The sequence below is a fragment of the Dipodomys spectabilis genome, unplaced genomic scaffold (assembly GCF_019054845.1).
Source record: "Dipodomys spectabilis isolate Male_0828 unplaced genomic scaffold, ASM1905484v1 ptg000002l, whole genome shotgun sequence".
Taxonomy (NCBI): domain Eukaryota; kingdom Metazoa; phylum Chordata; class Mammalia; order Rodentia; family Heteromyidae; genus Dipodomys; species Dipodomys spectabilis.
The window spans coordinates 4,796,267-4,820,468 of record NW_024870679.1 but is presented as its reverse complement, the minus strand read 5'-3'; the positions used below and the strand labels follow the sequence as shown (position 1 = coordinate 4,820,468).

At 42.2% G+C, this 24,202-nt stretch overlaps 1 protein-coding gene across 1 annotated transcript in view; it reads right to left on the bottom strand.

Annotated features, from left to right (window-relative positions):
• The window catches only part of LOC122108644 (calcium-binding mitochondrial carrier protein SCaMC-1), a 44,198-nt gene extending 31,579 nt beyond the window's left edge, over positions 1-12,619 (bottom strand). Inside the window, exon 1 of the mRNA XM_042680649.1 lies at positions 12,383-12,619. Coding sequence (XP_042536583.1) covers positions 12,383-12,565 — 183 coding nt within the window. The 5' untranslated portion in view covers positions 12,566-12,619. The remainder of the gene's footprint in view (positions 1-12,382) is intronic.
• Between the last annotated feature and the right edge of the window lie 11,583 nt (positions 12,620-24,202).

The window sequence follows — 24,202 nt, the reverse complement described above, 5'->3', positions numbered from 1 at the left end:
TAGCCTGATACCAATAATAACAGTTCAAAGCCAGCCCAGGAAGGGAAGTCTAGAAAATTTGTATCTCCTATTAACCACTAAAAGGCCAGAAGTGAAGGTGTGGCTCAAGTGGAAGAGCACCAGCCTTGGGCAAATAAATTAAGGGATACTGCTCAGGCCCTAAGTTCAAGCCCCAGTACAAGCACCCCCCCAAAAAAATCCCACAGGAATAAAACCACTATACAATGTAATTTTCTATTGCTTTTAATCAATTGAATTTTCAGTCTATACAAATAATTGTCCTACTAGAAAACTAAAGACATGTGCACAGCTTCAACTCAGAAAATCTTGGAGAGGTGACTGTCACCTGAAGAAAAAGGCCAACATCTCTCCTGGAAAACACGATGCCCATGTTTGGTGAGAAGCCCCTGCGTACCTCTGCTTGGTTTGATGTGTGAACCTTCATCAGCCATCACTAACTAGAAAAAATTTTCGTATGGTTTCCACTCCATCTTTTACCAAAAGCGGGGGGGAAAGATTTGTAAAGAAACTTTTTGACAAGAAATAACTATGTTTTGCAGGATGGCACTTGTTATGGCATAATCCAGAAGATCTACTAAAAGGCATAAGAGCAAATACAAATCATAATTTACATACTGAAATGCAAGTGTGGCTTTAAAGATGGATGGAGAGCATTTAGCTCTAAAAATAATTGCACTTCCATACTTTCAGGACTTCAAGAACTAAAGGGAGCTTTTAAAAACTAGAACTATGGAATCCACTCTTCTACAGACAGCACCTGTTCCAGGTGGTAGCACAGATCATTTGGGCTCAGAACTTCAGTTGCTGGTCATTTGGCCACATACGTAGCCTTTGGGCCTGTGGCAGAGCAGCACATCCAGGCAGGGGAAAGCCCCACTCCAAGTGCCAGGAAGCCGGGAGAAAGAGGAAGGACCTAGGTTCACAATCTCCTTCAATGGTACAGCCCCATATGACAGAGACTTCCACCTAGGTCCCAAATCTTAAAAATCCCCCTCCTCCCATCTCCTAATAATACCACTGTCTGGAGACCAAACTTTTAATCCTGGGATCTTTGGGAAAGACACTCATCCAAATCAATAGTTAAATTATGAAGAAACCAGGATACAGTGTTTGATACATAGAACATGCTCAAAATACAACTAATGACTAAATGGATATTTAAAGACTTCTAGCTGGATACCAGTGACTCATACCTGTAATCCAAGCTACTTAGAAGGCTAAGATATGAGGATCATGGGTCATAGCCAGCTCATGCAGACAAATCCAAGAAACTTCTAAGTCTACATAACCAGCAAAAAGCTGGAACTAGAAGCATGGTTCAGGTGGTAGAGCACCAGCCATGTGCACAAAAAAGCTGAGCACTCAGAGCTTGAGGCCCTGTGTTCAAGCCCAATACAAGCACCCAAAAAAAAAAAAAAATACACAAACTAGTCACTCAGAAGATTGAGATCTGAGGATCCCCTAGCCCATGCAGGAAAATGTGTAAGACTCTTATCTCCAATTAACAAGGGGGAAAAATCCCTGAAGTAGAGATATGGCTCAAGTGGCAGAGTACCAGCTCTGAGCAAAAAAGCTAAGGAACAGCCCTGTGTTTAAGCCCCAGTACACACACACACACACACACACACACACAGAGACTACCAACGCTCACAGACTACCAACGCTCCCATGACTAATAGGAAGAGTTTTACAAATCCTAATGACAAAACATTTTTGTGGGCATGAAGTACTAATTACAAACAATAATAATTTCTTGAAAGTGCATGAATAAAACTGCATGAAGCATAATTTTGAGAAGGGAAGGTTCGACATTCTAGACTGCTAGGAAAGAGTTCATAAAGGAAATGGGGTCCAAGCTTGATCTTTATAATTAAGGTTACAATATGAGGACACTTCAGACCTGTCAAAGCCCGAAAGTATAAACCATTCAGACCAAACCCTTCCTAGAAACCAAAACATAACATTAGAGAATCACCTACAATTCTCTTCATCCCCAACTGGCAGGTACAGATCTAGCACCTGTTCCAGTTTGCCATCTAAGCTATTAATGACAAGTGAGTACATTGAACAAGTTGACCTCCAGAACAAAATTGTAGCTAATTAGTGGAAGAGCCGTCCAAAGTTGGGGGGAGGGGGAAATTTTGTGATAGCCAATGAGAATGGGGAGAAGATAATAGAGTATTAGTTGTGTTGGGTCATTCCTTAAAAACAAAACCAGAAGCACTCATAAACCACAAGTATTACAGAAGGCCAGGTCCAGCACAGAAATAGGGAAGTTTGGCTTCACCCCTCCACTGCTCCCAGCGCCCATCTCTCTGATCAGAACCCCTGTGAATGAAGCCTACCTCATCATCCTCCAGGGGTTGCTTGACCCCCAAATCCTGCAGGCCTTCCTGAAATTCAGATAAGTCCAAGGACCCATTTTCATCCTCATCCAGGTACCAAAAGAGGTCTCCATAGATGGCGTCCATCTATGATGCGTCCAGCACAGGGGTGACCCACACCGCAGTCCTGTGAATCCCCCGTCAGTAAAACCAGAAGAATTTCTGCCCACCACAAGTACAGCTATAAGAGACCTAAGATGGTGGCTTCCTAGAGACCTCAAAGGCAAAGAACCTGCTGGGACCACCGTGCAGGATCAGATTCGCCCCAACGGTTCCCCCCAGGAGCCGCCTGGGCGCGTGCGCACAGCACCCACAGGCCTGGCGCTACAGAAAGAGCACCGGTTCAGCGGGGTCATTCGCCCTGGTACCACCCCATGGGGCACCGAGAAAGGATGCAGCATGCTCCCCTAGAAACTTCCAGACAGACCCCAGAGCCTCAGAGCTGGCTTCGGGGGACAGATAGGAAGGATAGTGCAGACTGACATCTGTAAATGGCTGGCGGTAAGTGGGCGGCCAGCCGTTTCGAAGGAAGATGGTAGCCCCTGTCTAGAAATCCCTCTAGGATTACTGCTCTATTTTCTGTTTGCCCCATTCCTACTTTCCACTGAATTTGTTGTTGTTTATCTTTTATCTTCACTCAACAGCCAAAATGGCTCCAGGGCAAAGCCACTCTAGAGTGGAGGTGGTTGGCTGGACGGTGGAGAGGAGAATCTCAGAATGGCAACAAAAGCAGGAACGGGGGATCCAAAAGTGAAGGTGGAACTCAACTGTAGTTAGGACTGTTGCTTCTCTTCTATTTCTCTTTCTTTCTTATTTCTTTCTTCCTCCTCCTCTTCCTCCTGCCCTCTCTTTCCTTCTTCCTTCTCCTCTTTCTTCTTCCTCCTCCTCCTTCCTCCTTTCTTCCTCCTTCTCCTCCTACTCTTCCCCCTCCTCCATCTTGCTGTTGGGAATTACACCCAGAGCCTCTGATGTGTTCTTCCTGTTGGCTCAAGGTTAGTGTTCTACACCATAAGCCATACCTCCAACCTTGCTTTTAGCTGGTTAACTGGAGTTTGACAGACTTTTCTGCTCAGGATGGTTTCAAACTGTGATACTCTAGTTCGCAGCCTCCTGAGTAGCTAAGATTACAGATATGACCACCTGCACCCAGCTTTCCATAACCCACCCTCCAGAACCACAGAGTGCCAGGTTTCTAAATCTTTGTTCCCCCAGCCTGTCGGCTGAAGGGAGGGGTACAATTGCACAGAAAAAAAAATGTCCCCACTTTTATGGGACTGATTTTCTTAAATAAAATATTCTTTCCTTTCTTATATTGCCTATTAGAAGTCATAAGAAAATTTAACTCTTACAGTCTCTGTTAGCCCCTGGCTCCATTAGCTCTGATTGCATTCAGAACCGAATGGTGGAGAGGATCGGCACCTGTGTTTTAATCACTCACTCTTTCCATTGGTTAATCACAGCTATGACCAGAGGCCACACCATAACATTCCCCTCAGGGCTGCTGAATAGAGGCAGATGTGCTGTGGCCTATTCGTACATAAATTCTTCCACTAAAGAGGATTCTGTGGCCCATAAGAACATAGACAGTGGCAAAGAGTCACAGACAATATAGTCAGAGAATAAGCCTCTGTGGAAGGCACCTGTAAGATCTGGCAGAAAAGGCAGAAATATGGCCAGGATAATAAAGAAAATAGGTCTTCTCAGAATTGATAGGAAGCAACAAACTGTACGGCTGAGAGTTCCATCACATAACACACTTTTTTTTTTTTTGGTGATGGGGCTTGAACTCTAAGCCTGTCCCTCAGCTCTACAGCTCAAGGCGAGTAGTTGACCACTTAAGCCACAGTGCCACTTCCAGTTTTCTGGTGGTTTATTGGAGATAAGAGTTTCACGGCCTTTCATGGCATTTCACTGGCTGGCTTTGAACCACAATCCTCAGATCTCAACCTCTTGAGCAGCTAGGATTACAGGCGTGAGCCACCAGCGCCTGGCAAAACACACATTTTTGCTGAATAGCTTTGTGCACTTTTTGAGACTACCCTATTCATTATTTGCTTATTAGTTTTTATTCCCTCACTTAACCAACTAACCCAGACAAACTATATAGAATTATAAACTATAAAACCCTATATATAGCCAGGATATGGAAACAACCCAGATGTCCCACCACAGATGAATGGATCCAAAAATTGTGGTATCTGTACACAATGGAATATTATGCAGCCATTAGAAGGGACAAAATAATGACATTTGCAGGGAAATGGATGGAGCTAGAAGAAATCATGTTGAGTGAGGTAAGCCAAGAGCAAAGAGACAAACGGCACAGGTCTCCCTGATAAGTGGATGTTAAATCCAAAATGTTAGGTGATACGACAAAATTAACAAGGCTTAAGAAACAAAGGACTGTGCTGGGAAGGTGGCTCAGTGGCAGAGCACTTGCCTTGCATGCATGAGGCCCTGGGTTCGATTCCTCAGCACCACATAAGCAGAAAAAATACAAAAAAAAAAAAAAAAAGCCGGAAGTGGCGATGTGGCTTAAGTGGTAGAGTGTTAGCCTTGAGCTGAAGAGCTGAGGAGCTGAGGGACAGCACTCAGGCCCAGAGTTCAGGCCCCACGACCGGACCCACAAAAAAAAAGAAAGAAACAAACAAACAAAGGACTTCCACTCATCTAGTCGAATCACTACTAAACCCCATGCTGCTGATCACATATATAGTATATATGTGCACACCGAAGGGAAACGAGAAGGAGAACACAGAACTAGAGGGAATCAGGGAAAAACATACAACAGCGGGACCCATCACTGCACTGGACATTGACCAAAATGAACTAAGCAACTCAATGGCAGTGATGGAAGGGAGGGAACAAGTGGGAAAGAGGGAACAGCTGATGCTAATGCAAAACAAAAGAAATGCACATATCACCCAATGTGGAAGAAATAACTGTATTGTCAAAGCTCATAGAACTCATAAATGTTATAGACAATGATAGACAATTTGCCCCATGAAAGTTAGAATGTGTTTGTGACTTTAAGCATCACTATCCCACAATACTGTGAAATTTGGGAAATTATGTAATCACTTAATCACAATAAGGAATTTGAAAAAAATAAAAAATAAAGATTATAAAAATAATATTTAAAAACCCTATGTAAACTATATAGCCCTATAAACTACTAATAGGGCTAGGCACTCTAGCTAAGCAAGAGGCTGACAAGTGAAAGACTGCAGTACATGTCCAAGCATGGACAGAAAATTCAGATTCCATTTCCAAAATGAGCTAGGTTGGAGACATGGCTCCAGTAGTGGAGTAGCAGTTGAGCAAGCAAGTCAGGTGAGCTGGAGACCTTGAGTTCAATTCCCAGTAGCTACAAAAGAAAGAAAAGCAGGAGAGGGGGAAGGGAGTGGGAGAGAAGGAAAGGGGGGGAGAGAAGAAAGAAGGAAGGAAGGAAGGAAGGCAGGCAGGCAGGCAGGCAGGAAGGAAGGAATACTATAGAATACAATGATGGATAGTTTCCAAGGTGTTTATCACCTAGTAGTACACATGACACTACATGTTTTTTTTGTCAGACATGGGGTTTGAACTCTGGGCCTAGGCACTGTCCCTTCAGCTCTTCAGCTCAAGGCAAGTGTTCTACCACTTGAGCCACATTGCCATTTCCAGTTTTCTGGTGGCTAATTGGAGATAAGAGTCTCACAGATCTCAGCCTCCTGCGTATCCAGGATTACAGGCATGAACCACCAGTGCCCAGCCGACACTACATTTTGAAAGACTTCTGCATCAACTTTCAGACTCAGTCACTTGTACTTCTGTTAGAAGCTCTGTCTTATAGTTAGGAAATATATGTGCATGGTAAGAATGAGAAAAATAAGCCAGGCACCAGTGGCTCATGCCTGTAATCCTAGCTACTCAAGAGGCTGAGATCTGAGGATCCAGTCTCAAAGCCAGCCTGTGCAGGAAAAACCATGAGACTCTTACCTCCAATAAACAACCAGAAAACCAGAAGTGGCGCTGTAGCTCAAGTAGTAGAGCACTAGCCGTGAGCTGAAGAGCTGAGAGACAGCACCCAGGCCCAGAGTTCAAGCCTTATGACTGACAAAGAAAAAAAAAATGAGAAAAATAAAGCTCAAGTAAGCTCAAGTTTGACTGAGGTTCTATGGCCATTACACACCAAGTATAGAACTCTGCACAGACTACTTACCCTCTTGCTCTTGGCAATTATTTTAGTCAGTTTGGACTATTATAACCACACACTGGCTTAAACAATAACATTTGTTTACCACAGTCTAGAAGCTAAAGTCCTAAAGCAAGGTATAGTCAGATTCAGTGTGTGGCTGGATTATTACCAATACGTGGCTCAGCATCTCCCTTTCTGATTCCCTGATGACTGCCTTCTGTCTTCGCAAAGGGGAAGAGGCAGGAAAACTCTCCTGAATTTCTTTATAAATCCCATTCATGAGGACTGAACAAAGGCTATTTTTCCCCTGGGCTGCTTCCAGCCATTAACTAGATATGAAGAAACATTTTACCCAATGTAGAAACCCTCTCTCCAACCAACCTTCCACCCCGTGATTAACCACTGACTATGAGTGAGTTCCAAGGCTATTCTTTCTCTGGGCTACTTCCAGCCAATGACTAAATCTAGAAATCTAATCCAACATAGAACCCCACCTGTGATTAACAACTCCAAGGCTATTCTTTCCCTGGGCTGCTGCCAGCCCAAGACTAGATTTGGAGAACTTAAGCTACTAGGCCATTTCTATGCAAAACGGGGCCTCCTGTGAATTAACAGCTGACTGACTCCCTGTCAAGCCTAGTCCAGTCTTTCTCAGAACTTCTCTGTTGTCTGAAGCTCTCCCCATACAATCCTTAGGTGGGAAAAGTCGGAGCCTGGTTAACTGAACGGTCAACTGAGTATGGATGCAAAATGAAGACAAGCAGTTACATTACAGCAGCATCAAGAAGTAGCCTTAAGAAGTAGTAGCACAGGAAAAGTTTCTCAGTGATAGGCATCATTCACTGTGTAAAAGAGGTGAAAGGGCCTGAGGTAAGACTCTATATGGGTTTCCTGAGCAGTGGCATATGGCCCGTCAAATACATAGTAAATAAGGTGCAGGTGCTGGCCCAAGACCAGGAAATTTACTGGTTATATCACATACTATATGCCTTAATACATTTTCCAACTATTTTAAAAATGCTTAAGACAGGACTTATAAAGAATAGAAGTTTAAGCCAGGTGCTGGTAGCTACTCAGGAGGCTCATATCGAAAGATTATGGTTTGGAGGCTAGCTTTGACAGGAAGACCCATGAGATCCTTATTTCCAAATAACCATTAAAAAGCCAGGAGGGAAGGTGTGGCTCAAATGGTAGAACACCAGTCTTCAATGAAAAAGCTAAGGGGTAGTTGCTCAGTTCCTAAATTAAATTCTCAGTACTGGTGCATGCAAATGTGTGTGCATACATGTGTCACATGTGTTCACACACTCACACACACAGAAAAAAAAATTGAAGTTTACTTGGCTCATGACTCTAAAGGCTGGAAAATCCGAGAACATGTTGCTGCATCTACTCAGCATCTGCTGAAGGCCTCCTGCTGCACGGTACCATGATGGAGGACAACACACAGTAGAAGACGCATCCTAGCTTGCGTCTCTCTTCTAGTAATGCCACTGATCCCCATGACCTTGCTTATTCCTTTACTCTCCAAAGGCTCTCCCTCCAAAAAACAGCCTCCCAGAATATGAAAATGGCCTAATGAACATACAGCAGAACAACTAGAAGACCTTATCCAACAAAAGGGACATACTACCCTTCAGGATGCAGTGTAGGCTCTACAATGTGGCTCCCACAGGGCCCCAACTGGAAGAATAAATGAGTCCTATAAGAGGTATTAGGGGAGGCTTTGTTCCCAATGACCCCAGAGATGCTTTGGGCTTCCTGTCCTCACACTCTCAATTCTGCAAAGTTAGTGTCTGACCTCAAAACAGGAACACAGCAAGTGACCCATTGAGCTATAAGCTATGGTTGCCACCAGGAAGGACCTTTTTGAATTTCTGATGTCCAGGGACCAAGCAAGAAGAGATGTTGCCATCTTGATAGATATAAGTTGACCCTGATAGACAAGAGGCAGTGCTGCTTTTTACAATAGAGATGGAGAGACTATGTATAGAACTCAAGGACTCACACAGATGCCTTGATATTCCCTTAACTATAAAGAAGCATGAGCTACAACATAGGCCTGAGATGCTCAGATCCCCTCAGGAAAAAAAAAAAAAGGTAAGTCACAAAGACCTTAAGAGAGTGTGGTAAGGATAAGTGTGATCAAAATACACAGTCAAGAAGGGATATAAGGAGTGCTAGTTGTGACTAACAAGGACTACTATGTGTCCCACTGAACTCCCTTAAGAAGAGTGCCCAAAATCTATGAAAGAGCCCTTTTCTAAAGCTATCTAGGCAAAGAATCAAATGTGTGTGTCACCAGGAACAGTCATTGCTGTCCAGGTCATTGAATGACTCTGTGAACCTTCTAGAAAACCTGCCTGTGGAAGAGGACAGACAGCCTACTTCCCTGCCACACCTTAGCCCCTCTGACTCATGGGAGCACTCTGATCAAATCCTTGTTTGCGCTGGGTTGTGGCACCCTGGTATTATCACTTGGCAAGCAATGCCGGATTCCCCTTAGTGACTCCCCATCAACCTACCTGAGAATAAGAACCACACTTCAGTCTGCAGTTCTTCCTAAATGGATCCTCTCTCACATTTTTCTTAAATGTCCATCCTGTTCTGGAGACCCTATTGACTTCCTACTTACTGTATCCTTTTGCTTGTTCTTCACAGTCATTTCTCAATACATATTTTGCACACCAAATCCCTTCTTCATTTCTGATTCTTGGAGAATCAGAATGGATGCAGTCTCAGGAGTAGTCCAAGACAAGAGGCAGTAACGGAGGGGGGGGGCAGTTGTGTATTCACTCACTCACTGATCCTCAGGCAAAGATCACTAATCCTATTTGAGTGGGGGGGGGGCAAGTATTTTGCTTTACACAATAAGGGGGTATTCCAACTGCTGAAGAGTTCACCAGCGTGACAGGAAAACAAGCTGGCCTACAGAACTGTTCTGACTAGTGTAATGATTCAGGCATTTGAAACCTATGAGGGAATTATGCTCCAAGAAAGGCAAATTTAATCATAAAAGGAATACCGTCCTAACTTTGAATATATCAATAGCATGGTCTTAAAATATGGATGGGGGGGAAATTACAGTTTTTAAAGAAAAGTTAGCAAATCCACAATTATAGAAGAAGATTCACACCTGTCTTTCAGAAGTGATTATAAAAAGGTAATACCAGTGACTCATACCTGTAATCTTAGCTACTCAGGAGGTTGAGATCTGAGGATTGGGACTCCAAGCCAGTCTGGACAGGAAAGAAGAAAGCCCATGAGACTTGCATCTAAAATCAGCTATTTAAAAAATAAACAAACCAGAGGTAGAACGGTAGCTAAAGTGGTACAGTGCTAGCCTGGAGCAAAAAAATCTCAAGGAAGTGCCCAGGCCCTGAGTTCAAATCCCAGGACCAACACAAATTTTTAAAAAAGCTAATAGTTATTGAATATTTTTCTGGGTAATAGCATCCTTCTAAGTGCTTTGCATAGTCTAATCCATTTATTCTTCACAATAATCCCATGAGGCAGTACTACTGCTATCTTTTTCACAGAAACTGAGTCCAGAGGCCCTTAGAAAACTACTCAAAGTCAGCAGTAAAAATAACAGAATTAAGATTTAAGCCAAAGCAGATTGATGGTATTTTCCTTGTTTTCTTACACAGGCTTAGCTATGGACAAAGATGTTTATCCTATTTTGCCCACCATTTCTAGTGATCAAATATTATTGTCCTACCATTAGTACTAATAGAAACACTAACAACTGATTTACAATTCCATTTTTACTTTAAAAATTTTTATTTTAAAGCAGGCCACTTAGGTTAGTTCAAACCATAGCCTTCAATCTAGGTGAATAAGACAGGATCCTCATTCTCTAGAGATTTGGTCTGGCATAGTGGGATAGGGTAATCTTGTAATCCCAGCTACACAGGAAATAAAGGTAGGAAGATCAAAGACAGAAACTGGCCAGGGGGAAAAATGCAAGATCTTGTCTGAAAAGTTAAAGATATGGCTCAAGTGGTAGAACACTTAGTTACCAAATGTGAACCCTAGTACCACCAGAAATAGGAAGGAAATACTTTTAGTAGAAAGCATAATAATTAAAAGTAATAATAATTAAGCCAGATACGGGTGGCTCATGTCTGTAATCCTATCTACTCAGGAGGCTTAGAGCTGAGGATGACAGTTCAAAGCCAGCCCAGGCAGAAAAGTCCCTGAGACTCTTATCTACAACTAACCACTCAAAACCCAGAAATGGAGCTGTGGCACAAAGTGGTAGAGCGCTAGCCTTGAGCAAGAAAAGCTCAGGGACAGTGCCGAGGTTCCAAGTTCAAGTACCACAGCCAAAAAAAAAAAAAAATTATAAAAAACAAATGAGTCAAACAAAAGAAAGATGAAATAAACAGAAATTACGGCTGGAGCCTCGGGTGGGCAGGCACCTGCTTTGCAAGTAGGAATACCCAGAAAAGAAAATAAAGGGGCTGGGAAGGTGGCTCAGTGGTAGAGCGCTTGCCTTGCATGCCAGGTGGCTCAGTGGTAGAGCGCTTGCCTTGCATGCCTGAGGCCCTGGGTTCAATTCCTCAGCACCACATAAGCAAAAAGAAAAAAAGCCGGAAGTGGCGCTGTGGCTCAAGTGGTAGAGCGCCAGCCTTGAGCTGAAGAGCTGAGGGACAGCGCCCAGGCCCAGAGTTCAGGCCCCACGACCGGACCCCTCCCCCCCCAAAAAAAAGAAAAGAAAGAAACAGAAATTGAAGAAAATTTACAAAGAGACAATTGGCAAAAAAAAAAGCCAAAAGATAGTTCTTTTTAAATGTAATGAAAATAGACAAACCTATGTCAAGGTTAGGGAAAAGAATAGGCATCAGGAATGAAACAGAGAATCTATTTATAGATGTAGTCATATATACATGAATACATATATACATATGCATATATGTATGTATATATATGTATATATGCACGTATATGTTTTGAGCAAGATGAGCAAAATAAAGTAACTTCCTAACTCTGAAGACAAAAGAGTAAAGTGAAGAGATCTATAATTACTAGAGACCTGGACAGTGGAGTTTCAAATATAACTGGCGCAGTTGTTGGCCCCCACAGTAACCCAATCACTTTCTCTCTTGGGTAGGGAATGCCACAGTGTCTTCTTGCACTTGAGCAGGGTTGGAGAAGGTCCAAATGCTGTATCTCCACCCTGCTAAAGGGGGCTGAATCTCAGGAACATAATTAAAATGACTCATAGAAGATAAAACTGCTCACTGACAAGTCAACCCTTCCTTCCTTCCCATCAATGTATGTACTCAGGGCAGTCACCTAAGAAGGCCTTTGCACAAGAGAATGCTGCCAGCCCTCCTCCCTAAGAAGGGAAAAGGCTGATTTTCAAAGTTTGAAACAGTCAACTTGAGTGTAACAAAGCAGCTTTAAAGAGATACAAAGTATCTTTTGAAGAGAGTGGGACCCACGGCCGGTCAAGAGTCCAAGATGCATGGGACAAAGGTGCAGTGTGGCGGACAAGGTCTGGAATGTTAACGTGGACGCCCCTGGCTGGACGCCCATGGGCTGGAGCGTACACCACACTAATTTCATGCAGGAAAATCCCCGCACACTTTCTGATCCAGACCTGGGATTGGATCCAGGGGCCGCGCGCGCCTTTCTCGCCTAGTTTCTGAACCCAGCACAGGCTCGGAACCACAGTTCCGCCTTCTGCCTGCTTCCAGGCCGAGCCTGGAGCCACCGCCCTCCTGGGTCCGGGCTGCGTCCCGGAGAGCTCAGCTCACGGCCCTCCCAGCCCTCCCAGCCGACAGCCACCCACCTCCTCGGCGTCCTTGCCCAGCGGGAGGCCCAGGTTGCTGAGCCCCTCCTGAAGCTCGCGGATGTCCACCACGCCGTCCCCGTTGCGGTCCAGCGTCCGGAAGAGGGTCTCGTAGCGCGCGGGCACGTCCGCGTCCTGGCAGGCCGCGGTGGGCAGCACGAAGCCCCGCAGCCAGCGCAGCATGGTTGCCGAGGGTTGCGCCGGGGTGCTGGGGAAAGTCACAGCGCGGGATCTGGGCGCGATCGCGACCCAGAGAAGACCAGGCTGGGTGGGGCCTGAGGCCGTGGAGCCTCCGGGGCGGTGCTGGGGGCGAGGCTTCCTTCTGGCGAGGGAGCGAGGAAGCCGGGCTGTGCAGGAGGCTGGCGCGGGGAGTGGCCGCCCCGTGAGGAGGGGCCGCCCAGCCCTGGCCCGGGAGGGAAGCCGTGGGGACCAGCTGCGCCCTGGGAGGGAGAAGGCGGGCAGGAAGTGGTGGCAGGGCGGGCTGGGGTGGCCTTCACGGGGACTGCGCCCTGCTCAGTTTGGGGTCGCCCTGTCACGGAGGAAGGCCCCTGGAAGTCCTGGGCTTTGGTGTCCGCGTACTAATAACTCCGAAGTGATCATAACTCAAACTAAAGCCATCCCAGGCTAGGGGAGCTGGCCAACTGATCAAAGGTGGATCTGCCACCTGCTGGTGGAATTCCACGCACACTACACGGCAGTTTTCCACGCATTAAGAACTAAGGAAGTGGCTGTATATTTGAGATGGGAAATCTGCTTGGAAAAATACAGGAATAAAGCTGAAAACATTTATAGAGCAAGTTAACAAAAAGAGAAGCCGCAGGAGGGGGGGGGGAGTGCAGAAAACTCAAGATCCACCCGAGTTTGCAGTTGTGAAGAGCAAGAGCGGCTGCATTAGGAAACAGCATGATCTGCACACCGCCTGTGCCAGAAACAGCCTCAGGCTCCTTCCTCTCAATATGGGTGCGGCTCTGAGGCTTGGTGTTTATTACCCAGGTGAGACAGAACTTCCTCCTGCCACAGCATAGCATAAGGAGGGAAGCACTGGATTTATAGAGAAAACACTAGAGACCCAGTTGTTCAGCTGTGTGAATTTGGAGATGAAAGCATAGCTTGTCTGAGCGGCCTCGAATCGGTAAAAAGGAGAACCTGAATAGCTTTTTCCCAACAAGTACATGGCATACTGCATGAGGAGTCTTCATACTCTCAAGCACCCATCGAGTATTTATTGTAATAATTCCCAGTTCAAACACTACTGCTTAACAGAAACTGTCCTATTCCTGTGTTCTGCTGGGTGAAGACTCGGCATGGTTGGAGTTGTAACTGAGGTTTACACTCTTCCCCAGAAATTTTGAGTCATTAAACCAACACCAGTTATTCCCCCAAAAAAGCCAGAATTCATATTACCTTCTCTTCATACCATTTTATATGTTTAAGACTTACCGTGTATGAATCTAGGTTTTTTTGTTAAGGATGTCTGCTTAGTAAAATCATCTTGAAACAAGGTAACTACTTACATTGTTTCCAACTTCCAGTCTTGTTAAGAATTAGCCCATTCCTTTGGAAAACTTCACCAAATTTTCTCTGACCTTGAAAATCTCCTTTAAGCTCCTACTGTGAGTGTTCTGTGCTTGAAAGAGGCTGCCTACCAAACCCAGAAACAACCAAAATGATCTTCAATGGGTGAATTGGTAAATGACCTGTGTTACATGCATACAATGAAGTTCTTCTCAGCAATAAAAAGGAGTGAACTGTTGGGAACATGCCACAGTGCATTATATGACTGGAATAGGAACAGAAAACAGATCAGTAGTTATAAGAGGTTAGGAGTCAGTGGCTTGACTATAGAAGAGCATGGAGGAACTGGGGTGGGTGGAACTGCCCTATAACTACATTCTAGCTATGGTTGCACCACTGTGTGTTTGCCAAAAATAGTATGAGTTAATCTTTTATTTGTTACTTTTATTTGTATTATCTTTAAGTAGCTGTATAAAGATGGGGTAACCTTATTCTATGTCAAGAACCTCAATCAGCCGGGCGCTGGTGGCTCACGCCTGTAATCCTAGCTACTCAGGAGGCTGAGATCTGAGGATCACGGTTCAAAGCCAGCCCAGGCGGGAGAGACCGTGAGACTCCTATCTCCAATAAACCACCAGAAAACCGGAAGTGGCGCTGTAGCTCAAGTGGTAGAGCCCTTGCCTTGAGCTGAAGAGCTGAGGGACAGCGCCCAGGACCAGAGTTCAAGCCCCACGGCCGACCAAAAAACAAACAAACAAGAATCTCAATCAATCTGCTATTAATCATGGGCAAAACGGAATAAGAATGCTAGCTCAAAAGATCACTGTGCGGGCTGGGAATGTGGCTCAGTGGCAGAGAGCTTGCCTAATATACATGAAGCCCTAGGTTCAATTCCTTAATACCACATAAGCAGAAAAAGCCAGAAGTGGTACTGTGGCTCTCAAGTGGTAGGCCCTGAGTTCAAGCCTCACTGTTCAAAGCAAAACACTGTATACATCAAATACTACATAAACATTTAAACTAAGTCTTATTGTTCACAATGTGGATCACAGAGCAGCAACATTGATGTCATTTAGAAACTAACTTCTCAGGCCTGTTCCAGGCCCGCTCCAGGCCTACTAGTTAAGAATTGCCTTAAGGGCCCTGGTGGTCATTTCATGAAGTGAAGCTTGAGAAGGGCTTCTAGTATAAAGTGGTAACTCCCCAGAGTGGCTTGCACACTGTCTGGGGCCTGTCTGAAAACTGTTACCTGTCTGAACAAGGTAAGAAAGTGGGAAGGATTTAGAAACTTCATAGCAATTTTGTATTTGTTGAACCCAATAATAAAACAAAGGGCTCTCTTTTATTTCAATTGTTTAGGTTTTTTTATTTTTATTTTTGTTGGTCACAGGCTTTGCTCTCAGGGCCTGGGCACTGCCCTGAGCTCTTTCACTCAAGACTAGTACTCTGCCACTTTGAGTGACAGCTCTACTTCCAATTTTCTGGTAGTTAATCAAAGATAAGAGTCTTACACACTTTCCTGCCTGGGCTGGCTTCAAACCATGATCCTTAGATCTCAGCCTCCTTACTAACTAGGATTACAGTTGTGAACCACTGGCACCCAGCTAACTTCCTTTTGGTTAAACAAAAAATATGTATGTAATATATTGAGAAACACTATACTGATTGTTATAGCAACAAATATTTTTCCTAGCCAGGCACTTGGATAAGGACAAGACAGGATAAGGACAAATATGAAAGATAAATCTCCATTTTTAAAAATTCATCTATATACTTATAGGTCCTTAAAATACACTAACAAAAGGTAAAAAACTAAAATATGATTTATGTCCAGGTGTTACACAACTTTTTAAGATACATTTTCTTGTCCATATTCATTTACTGGGCACTCCAATGTAACTAAAATGAATCAATGAGAGAAATTTAATACATTTTAAAAAATTATTTATATATTTCAAAATATATCAGCACCCTTTCCCAATAATAAAGCCAAAAGTTTGTACTGGACTTTTATAATTCCTGTAAAAGATTTTTTTCTAAGCATCTCAGTCATACCTTAAGTCCTGAGGTTAATAATACTTGATGCTGCAAAAAAAGGCCACAAGATAGTTTAATTTTTTTAATTTTGGTTAAAATGTACATACTCTAAAATTTACCACCTTACCCATTGTAAGTGTACAGTGCAATGACATTGAGTACATTTACACTAGTGTGCACACATCTCCAGATGTCTTCAACTTGCAAAAAATAAAATTCTATGCCCAAATATTGACTCTACATTCCTCTTCTCTCCAAGCCTCCGATGACTAACACATTCTACTCTGTGTCAATGTCTTCAATTACTCTAATTACTTCATATAAGTGAATCATACAGTATTTGTCCTTTTGTAATTAGCTTATCCCAAAGGTTCACTCTATATTGGAACATGTGTCAGAATTGCCTTCTTTTTAGGGTAAGTACTATTCCATGGTGCATATGTGTACCAGAGCACCTAGCCATACTTCTGTACATAACCATTTGTGTTGCTTCCACATTGGCTGCTGTTAAAACATGAATAAACAGATATTTCATTTGAAGTTTTTTTTGAAATACATCCAAAAGTAGAACTGTTGGACCTTTGTTTTCCAAACAGCTGTACCTGAGGTTCACAAGAGCTCTATTTTTCTACATCCTTACCAACACTTGCTAGTTTTCTGGGATTTGTTGTTGTTACTGTTGTATTGTTATTGTTGTTGCTATTGTTGTACTATATTGTTAATAATAGTTATTATAGCATATATAAAGTACAACCTCCTCGATGTTCTAATTTGAATTTCCCTAATGACTAGTGATATTGAGCTATTTTTAATTGTGCTTATTAGCTATCTGAATATCTTCTTTGGAGAAACGTCTATTTGAGTCCCTTTCCCATTTCTGTTTATTGGAGATGGCACTGACATTTTAACTCAGGACCTTATACTTGGTAGGCAATTGCTCTTGGCCCAGGTCTCCAGCCTCCTGCTCATTTTAAAGTCATACCTTGTTTTTTATTGAAATTATATATTCTAGAAATGAACACCTTATTGGATAAGTGATTTGCCAGTATTTTCTTCCATTCCATAGCTGTCTTTTCATTATTTTGTGTCCTGTAGTGCACAAGGGTTTTACTCACATAACCTAATTTATCTTTCTTTTTCCTTTTGGTTCCTTTTAGTTTTGTAAACCTTGAACCATTCTGTTGTCAAAATGTAGTGTTTTAGAAATTGTTACAGCATTGTTACAGAGGTTGACTCTGTAAAGATAATTTTATTATGTGTATGTACACAGTATACTTGTGATCATATACACTTTCTAATTTTTATATTATATTTTATATTTTCATGTAAACCTCATAAGTAATTTCAGTAAGATATAAAGAGGTAGTGCTTCACAAGGCACCAACCTCCTCAAACCTCTATAAGGGACTCATTGCCTTCAGTTAGGTGCTTATCACTGGAACAATGAACAATATCTGTAAACCAAGGTTTATGGCAAAGCATTATAATTTCCATTGTAACCAAAGAGAGAGGGGAGAAGCAATACAGATGTATAGGTATGCTTTGCTGATTGAGTTTAATTGACTTCCATTTCAGTATGTCAAATATTTAATTTGTCAAATGTTTAAAAGTCAATTCAACTTCCTTAAAAATCAAGACCAAGGAGAAGGAAAGGAAGAATGATGGGAGTTGGTGAATATTATAGAAGTACTTAATGTACATACATGAAAAATAACATAATAAAACTCATTAAAATCTCTATGAAAAGAAAGGCGAAGGAACTAAAGGGTAAAACAGAGGGGGTAAATTTGATCAAAGTTATATGTATGTATGTATACATGTATGTATGCATATATGCATGTATAAAATTACATGAAATATCACAATTAATGTGTTAAATTGACAATAAAATTGTAAAGCCCTAAATATACACAAATATGTGCACCAATAAAGAAAATTTAGAAAAAAGAACAAACCACCTCTTGAATTATTCTTCATATAAAAGGATATTTGCTCAGTTAAATTTCTAATGGTTTTAATTAATGTGTATAATAGAATATTTTCATTAAATTGAATTAGATTCAAAAATGGCAATGGGAAAGTGGGATTCAATTAATGAAAACTAAATTCAAAAGCAATTTTGGAACAGCACAAATTTTATAAAAAGTAATGAAGAACTAACAGACAACAAAAATTCAGACTATAGATATCCTATTAAAAATGAAATACAATAGATTCTTCAGAATTTCCACAGATAACAAAAAGTCAATTCTGTAACTACTGAATTCCTCACCCATGCTGCAAGTGGATTAAAAGAGGGACTCCGAGACCCTTGTTGCTCTGAGTACGATCTTCCACTTCATCCCTATCAAGAGGAAGAGAACTCATCTCTAACTGCTGTTAAGTACATTCAGGGTTTTGTTTTTTGCTTTTTGGTGGTTGTTATTTTTTTGTCAGATACTGTTTTTCTTAATTCTGAATTTTCTATGTAATTCTTTTATAATTTTCATTTCTCTACCAAGATTCCCCAGCTTTTGACCCATGTGATCATTTTTCCCTTAAATCTTTTAACCAATTTATGGTAGTTTAATCCCATTATCTGCTATGTCCAACACTTAGATTACTTGCAAGCCTACTTATATACAGGGCATCTCCTGGTGATGGTGATGTTTCCTGCTTTTTCTAAGAATTGGTTATTTATCAATGTAATTCAGTGGTCACATAAGTCAGGTTAATTCCAGCAAGCAAAATTCTGATTTCTGACTCCAAAAATAAACTGAAAGGACTGTAGATAACTCTTCAGAAAATTCTGCTATCAAAAGAGGTAGTGAAAGCCAGGTGCCGGTGGCTCATGCCTGTAATTCTAGCTACTCAGGAGGCTGAGATCTGAGGATCGAGGTTCAAAGCTAGCCCGGGCAGGAAAGTCCATGAAACTCTTACTTCCAATAAACCACCAGAAAACCGGAAGTGGCGCTGTAGCTCATGTGGTAGAGCGCTCGCCTTGAGCTGAAGAGCTGAGGGACAGCACTCAGGCCCAGAGTTCAAGCCCCATGACCAAAAAAAAAAAAAAAAAGAGGTAGTGAGCCAGGCACTAGTGGTTCACGCCTAGCTACTCAGGAGTCTGAGATCTGAGATCTGAGGATTCAGCCCAGGCAGGAAAGTCCATGAGACTCTTATCTCCAATAAACCACTACAAAACTGGAAGTGGTGCTGTGGCTCAAGTGGTAGAGTGTTCACCTTGAGCTGAAGAGTATAAGGACAGCGCCCAGGCCTGGAGTTCAAGCCCCATGACCGACAAAAAATAAAAATAAGAGACAGCGAAATGGGGTAAAAACTGGAAAGGGGTTTATAAAATGTGTAAGATTTATGAGATGAAAGAGGTAAGAACATATTTGTATGTTAATATCTAGTGGAGACAAAAAGTGACTGTGAAGGAAAGAAAGGATTATTAAGAGCAATGTCTATAAGTACTCTAGAAGTGATAGGATCAATAGCATGCAAGAACACACTGGCTTTGACTCATCATGGACAACTCATCACATGAGAGGAAGGAAAGATTAATATATGGACAACAATGTAAGTAGGTAGAGGTATACTAGGAGCTCATGAACCTATCTTCAGTACTTTTCTTTTGGGGGCTTTAAAAGACATTTATTTTCTCATGGTTTGGAAGACTAGAAAGTCCAAAATCAAGATGCCAGAAAAGATGCCAGAAACTAACTGCTGGGTACCAGTTTTGCATAACCATAATCCTAGCTACTCAGGAGGCTGAGATCTGAGGATCAGAGTTAGAAGCTAGCCTGGCAAATTCAAGTAACCTTTCTCTCCAGTTAGCCAGAAAAAAGTCAGAAATAGAAATGGGAGAAGCTCAAGTGGTAAAACACCAACCAGCCTTGAAAGGAAAAAGCCAAGCAGAGTGCAAGGCCCTGAGCAAGCGTCCGTGCACGTGCGCACACACACTCACACACACACACACACACTTATCAACTGAAAGTGAAGATGGATAGGAACTATTGGAAGTTTTAAGGAAAAAGAGGACATACAGAATAGATTTAAAGATCATGGAAGAGTGACTGGAAGGCTGAGAATATGAAGTCTGACTGCTGGTGTGCATTAATGGCTCACTGAGATGTGTGGTCATGAGCTTTCATGATCACAAATTTCAAGTGAAATTAGTGACATGGTTGTATGGTCTTCTTTGGCCACATTCAGCTATATGAAAGGGCCAAAGGAGGGCAGGTAGAGAAAAAGTGGATGGTTTTTTAGCCAAATGAGCATAACAATGGAGAGAGGCACAAGGAGCTGAACATGTAAAGAAACAGTAATAAGAATCAGAAAGAGGAAAGAAGACCTGAGGAAGGACCTGAATGGAGTGAGGGACAGTGAAAAGGTAGCAGATCAATGGACTCAAGTTTCCACTCAGCAAAAGGTGTTCGATTTCACATATGAAAATACTGAACCAGAAGGACAGATGGTGGTAGGAGACTGGAATTTTTAAAAAGAGAGAGATTATGGAGTGGTTTTTAATAATTATGGATATTACTGGGAGTGGGCGGCTGAGATAGTCAGTGGAGGAGAGAAAACCAAGGAAATGAGACACTAGAGCATTGGAACCATGATCTTATGGGTATTGAAACCTCTAGATTATGACAGCGTAGTGATGGAGAGTGTGCCCCTGAAGCAAGAGCCAAGATCTTCAAGGACTGAGAGAACAGGAGGGTTAACAGGTGACTCCAACAAAGGAATGTGGACAATCGCATGAGCTAACTTAAGGTTGAAACATGGAAGCTTTCCGAAGGAGGGAAATTTACTTTTCTGGAAATGAGGAGGACATTAAATCTGACTCCAGAGTCACTGTATTGATGTGCAATCTAGTTTTCCAGTATTCATTTAGTCCTTTGATGCAGACGAATCATAGCCCCAAGAAATCCCATTTTCTAGATTTGCTTGCTCTGGTTACTCCACCAGTTTCCTCTACTCAAGGAGTTTAAGGACATTCTAGTCAAAGTGGTGGTTTTCTCTAACAATGCTGCCTGCTCTTCCTGTTTTAATCTGTATTAACTTTGGCTACCATGATGAAAACACCTGATGACTTAAAAAGACATTTATTTTCTCATGGTTTGGAAGACTAGAAGGTCCAAATCAAGATGCCAGCTAATTCAATTCCTGGAAAATATATAAAAATATATAGTCATTGTTGCAATGGGTCCACCTGTATCCCTATTTAAACAATTTGTTTGTTCCCTTCCCCTCCACAAATTATACCAACATCAAATACAGTGAAAACAGAGGTTATACTGTGGGGGAGGAACATACCAAGTGTTATATCGAAAAATGAACTTTACAACTTTGGGGAGGGGAGGGGAAGAAGGGTGGGGGGGAGAGATGGGAAGGGATGGGAAGGGGAAACAAAGGAGGAAGCAACAATGCTTGATAAGAAGTGCACTCGTTACCTTGCTCATGTAATTGTAACCCCTCTGTACGGTATTTTCACAATAAAAAAATAAAATAAATAAAAATATATAGTCATGGTCCAGGTATATAACTGTCATATATATGCATATATATCCACAGTCTAGGCATATACACCTGGAAATATATATATGCTCACACTGCAGTTGGAGGCTAGCTCAGACATACACATGAGACTACATCTCAACCAATAGATGGGTAGGGTAGGATATGGAGGCTGAGATCAGGAGAAACACAGTCCCAGGGCAGCCCAAGAAGAAAATATCACAGGACTCCATCTCAGTGGAAGAAGAGAGGCACGGTGGTGCAGGCCTGTCATCCCAAGTAAGACAGGACGTCCAAAATAAGCAGTCTAGCCATGGTTCAAAAAAAAAGACATACCCTATCTCAAAATAATAACCAGCTGGGCACCGGTGGCTCACATCTGTAATCCTAACTACTCAGGAGGCTGAGATATGAGGATCGCAGCCCAGGCAAGAAACTCAGTGAGACTCTTATCTACAATTAACCACCAGAAAACCAGAAGTGGCTCTATGGCTCAAGTGGTAGAACAATAGCCTTGAGCTGAAGAGCTGAGGGACAGTGCCCAGGCCTAGAGTTCAAGCCCCATGACCAACAAAAATAAATAAATTAATAATAATAATAATAATAACCAATGCAAAAAAGGGCTGGAGAGGTAGTAGCTCAGCAGTAGGATGCCTGCCTAGCAAAAGTGAGACCCTGAGTTCAAAAACAATAAAACAAACTATCAGATTAGTGTTATTCCCTTATAGAAGCAACACCTCCAATGACCTAACCAACTACCCTGTGGTAGTTGGTGGGCCTGTGGTGGGCCCTACCTCCCAAAGTCTCTACCACTTCTCAACATCTCCATAATTGGGACCAAAGTTCCAGTACATGAACCCCAGTGCACCAACTACAACAAACAATTACACCAACCTATCGTATCTCACTATATCTTCCTATACACATTCATTTAACATGACCAGGCTAGCAGGATATAGTGGTACATGCCTGTAACACTAGCACCTGAGAGGCTAAAGTGGAAGGATCAGAAGTCTATATGCCAGGACCCAATCTAAAAAAACAGAAAAGACCCCAGTGCTACATGAACCTACTAAAGTAGTTTCATCAAATTGGAATGCTTCTAAAAACAAAACCTGTAAAATGAGGGCTCTCAGGAAATTTTCATACACTCCCATCACCACACTTCACAAGAGGTAGATCCTTCTCCTTTCTGGTGGTCTGAGGCCTAGTTTAGCCAAAGTTCTACAATTCTCCCAGTACATAACCCCTATTTTAGGTCTCAGTTTCTCTTTTTTTTTTTTTTTTTTTTTTGCCAGTCATGGACCTGAACTCTGGGCGTAGGCACTGTCCCTCAGCTCTTCAGCTCAAGGCTAGCGCTCTACCACTTGAGCCACAGTGTCACTTCCGGCTTTTTTCTTTTTGCTTATGTGGTGCTGAGGAATCGAACCCAGGGCCTCATGCATGCAGGCAAGCGCTCTACCACTGAGCTACCTTCCCAGCCCTCAGTTTCTCTTTTTTATGTACAAAATCTCTAACACCTTCCATCTAAATTGGAACAGGACTGAATGGAATATTCTTCAGAAAAAATTCTTCTTTGTTCAAATTCCACATCAATTTTCTCATTACTTATTTGGTTATTTCCAGGTGCTGTGATACCAAAAAGCAAGGTTTCCTGGACAAAGTTATGGTAAATGGAAAGAATTCAACTCTATTGTACATGAATGATTGTGAATTGTGATCTATACCTCACTTTTTTTTTAAGTAATTTTTGTTAGCCTACCATCAAGAAATTGACCATTTTGAGGAAATAGATAAAAGTCTAAATTTTGGATTCGTAAAGTTAAGAATCAAAACCTAATTTAGTGTGGCAGTTCTTCATCTGAGGGCTGGGCACCAGTGGCTCATGCCTGTAATTCTAGCTACTTAGGAGGCTGAGATCTGAGGATCACAGTTCAAAGTCAGTCTGGCCAAGAAAGTCTGTGAGACTTCAATTAACCACCAGAAAACCAGAAGTGGCACTGTGACTCAAAGTGGTAGAGCACTAGCCTTGAGCTGAAGAGCTCAGGGACAGCCCCAGACCCAGAGTTCAAGCCTCATGACTGACCCTCCCCCCCAAAAAAAGTTCCAACAGAGAATATAATTTACTGCTTAGGAGCAATTACTTACAATATCAAAGGGTTAACTCATCTAACTCTTAAAGTTGAAGTAAGAACTGTTTTACCAGGTATGAAATAATGAATTTATAAAATTCTTCCTCTTAAATGTTTTCAACTAGAAGATAAAACATTTGTTTGATGCTTATCTCTTCTGCTGTGACAAGCTTCTTACATAGTTAAAAGTATTGAAAATGAACCAACCATATATTTACAGACAAAAGTCCCCAGAAACAACAAAATATCTTATTATTATTCCATCTACAATATTATAGAAGAAATTCTAAGCTGGGTGCCAGTGGCTCATGCCTGTAATCCTAGCTACTCAGGAGGCTGAGATCTGAGGATCGAGGTTCAAAGCCAGCTCAGGTAGGAAAGTCCATGAAACTCTTATCTCCAATAAACCACCAGAAAACTGGAAGTGGCACTGTAGCTCAGTGGTAGAGCGCTAGCCTTGAGCTGAAGAGCTGAGGGACAGCGCTCAGGCCCAGAGTTCAAGCCCCATAACCGACAAAAAAAAGAAATTTTAAAAGTATCTGTGCTTCTCAAAAAAGAGAAAGAGTCTTGATGGGTAACTGTAAGATCAATTTTAAATATACGTTTTTCCCCCTTTATACATAAAATGTTCTCAAGCTCT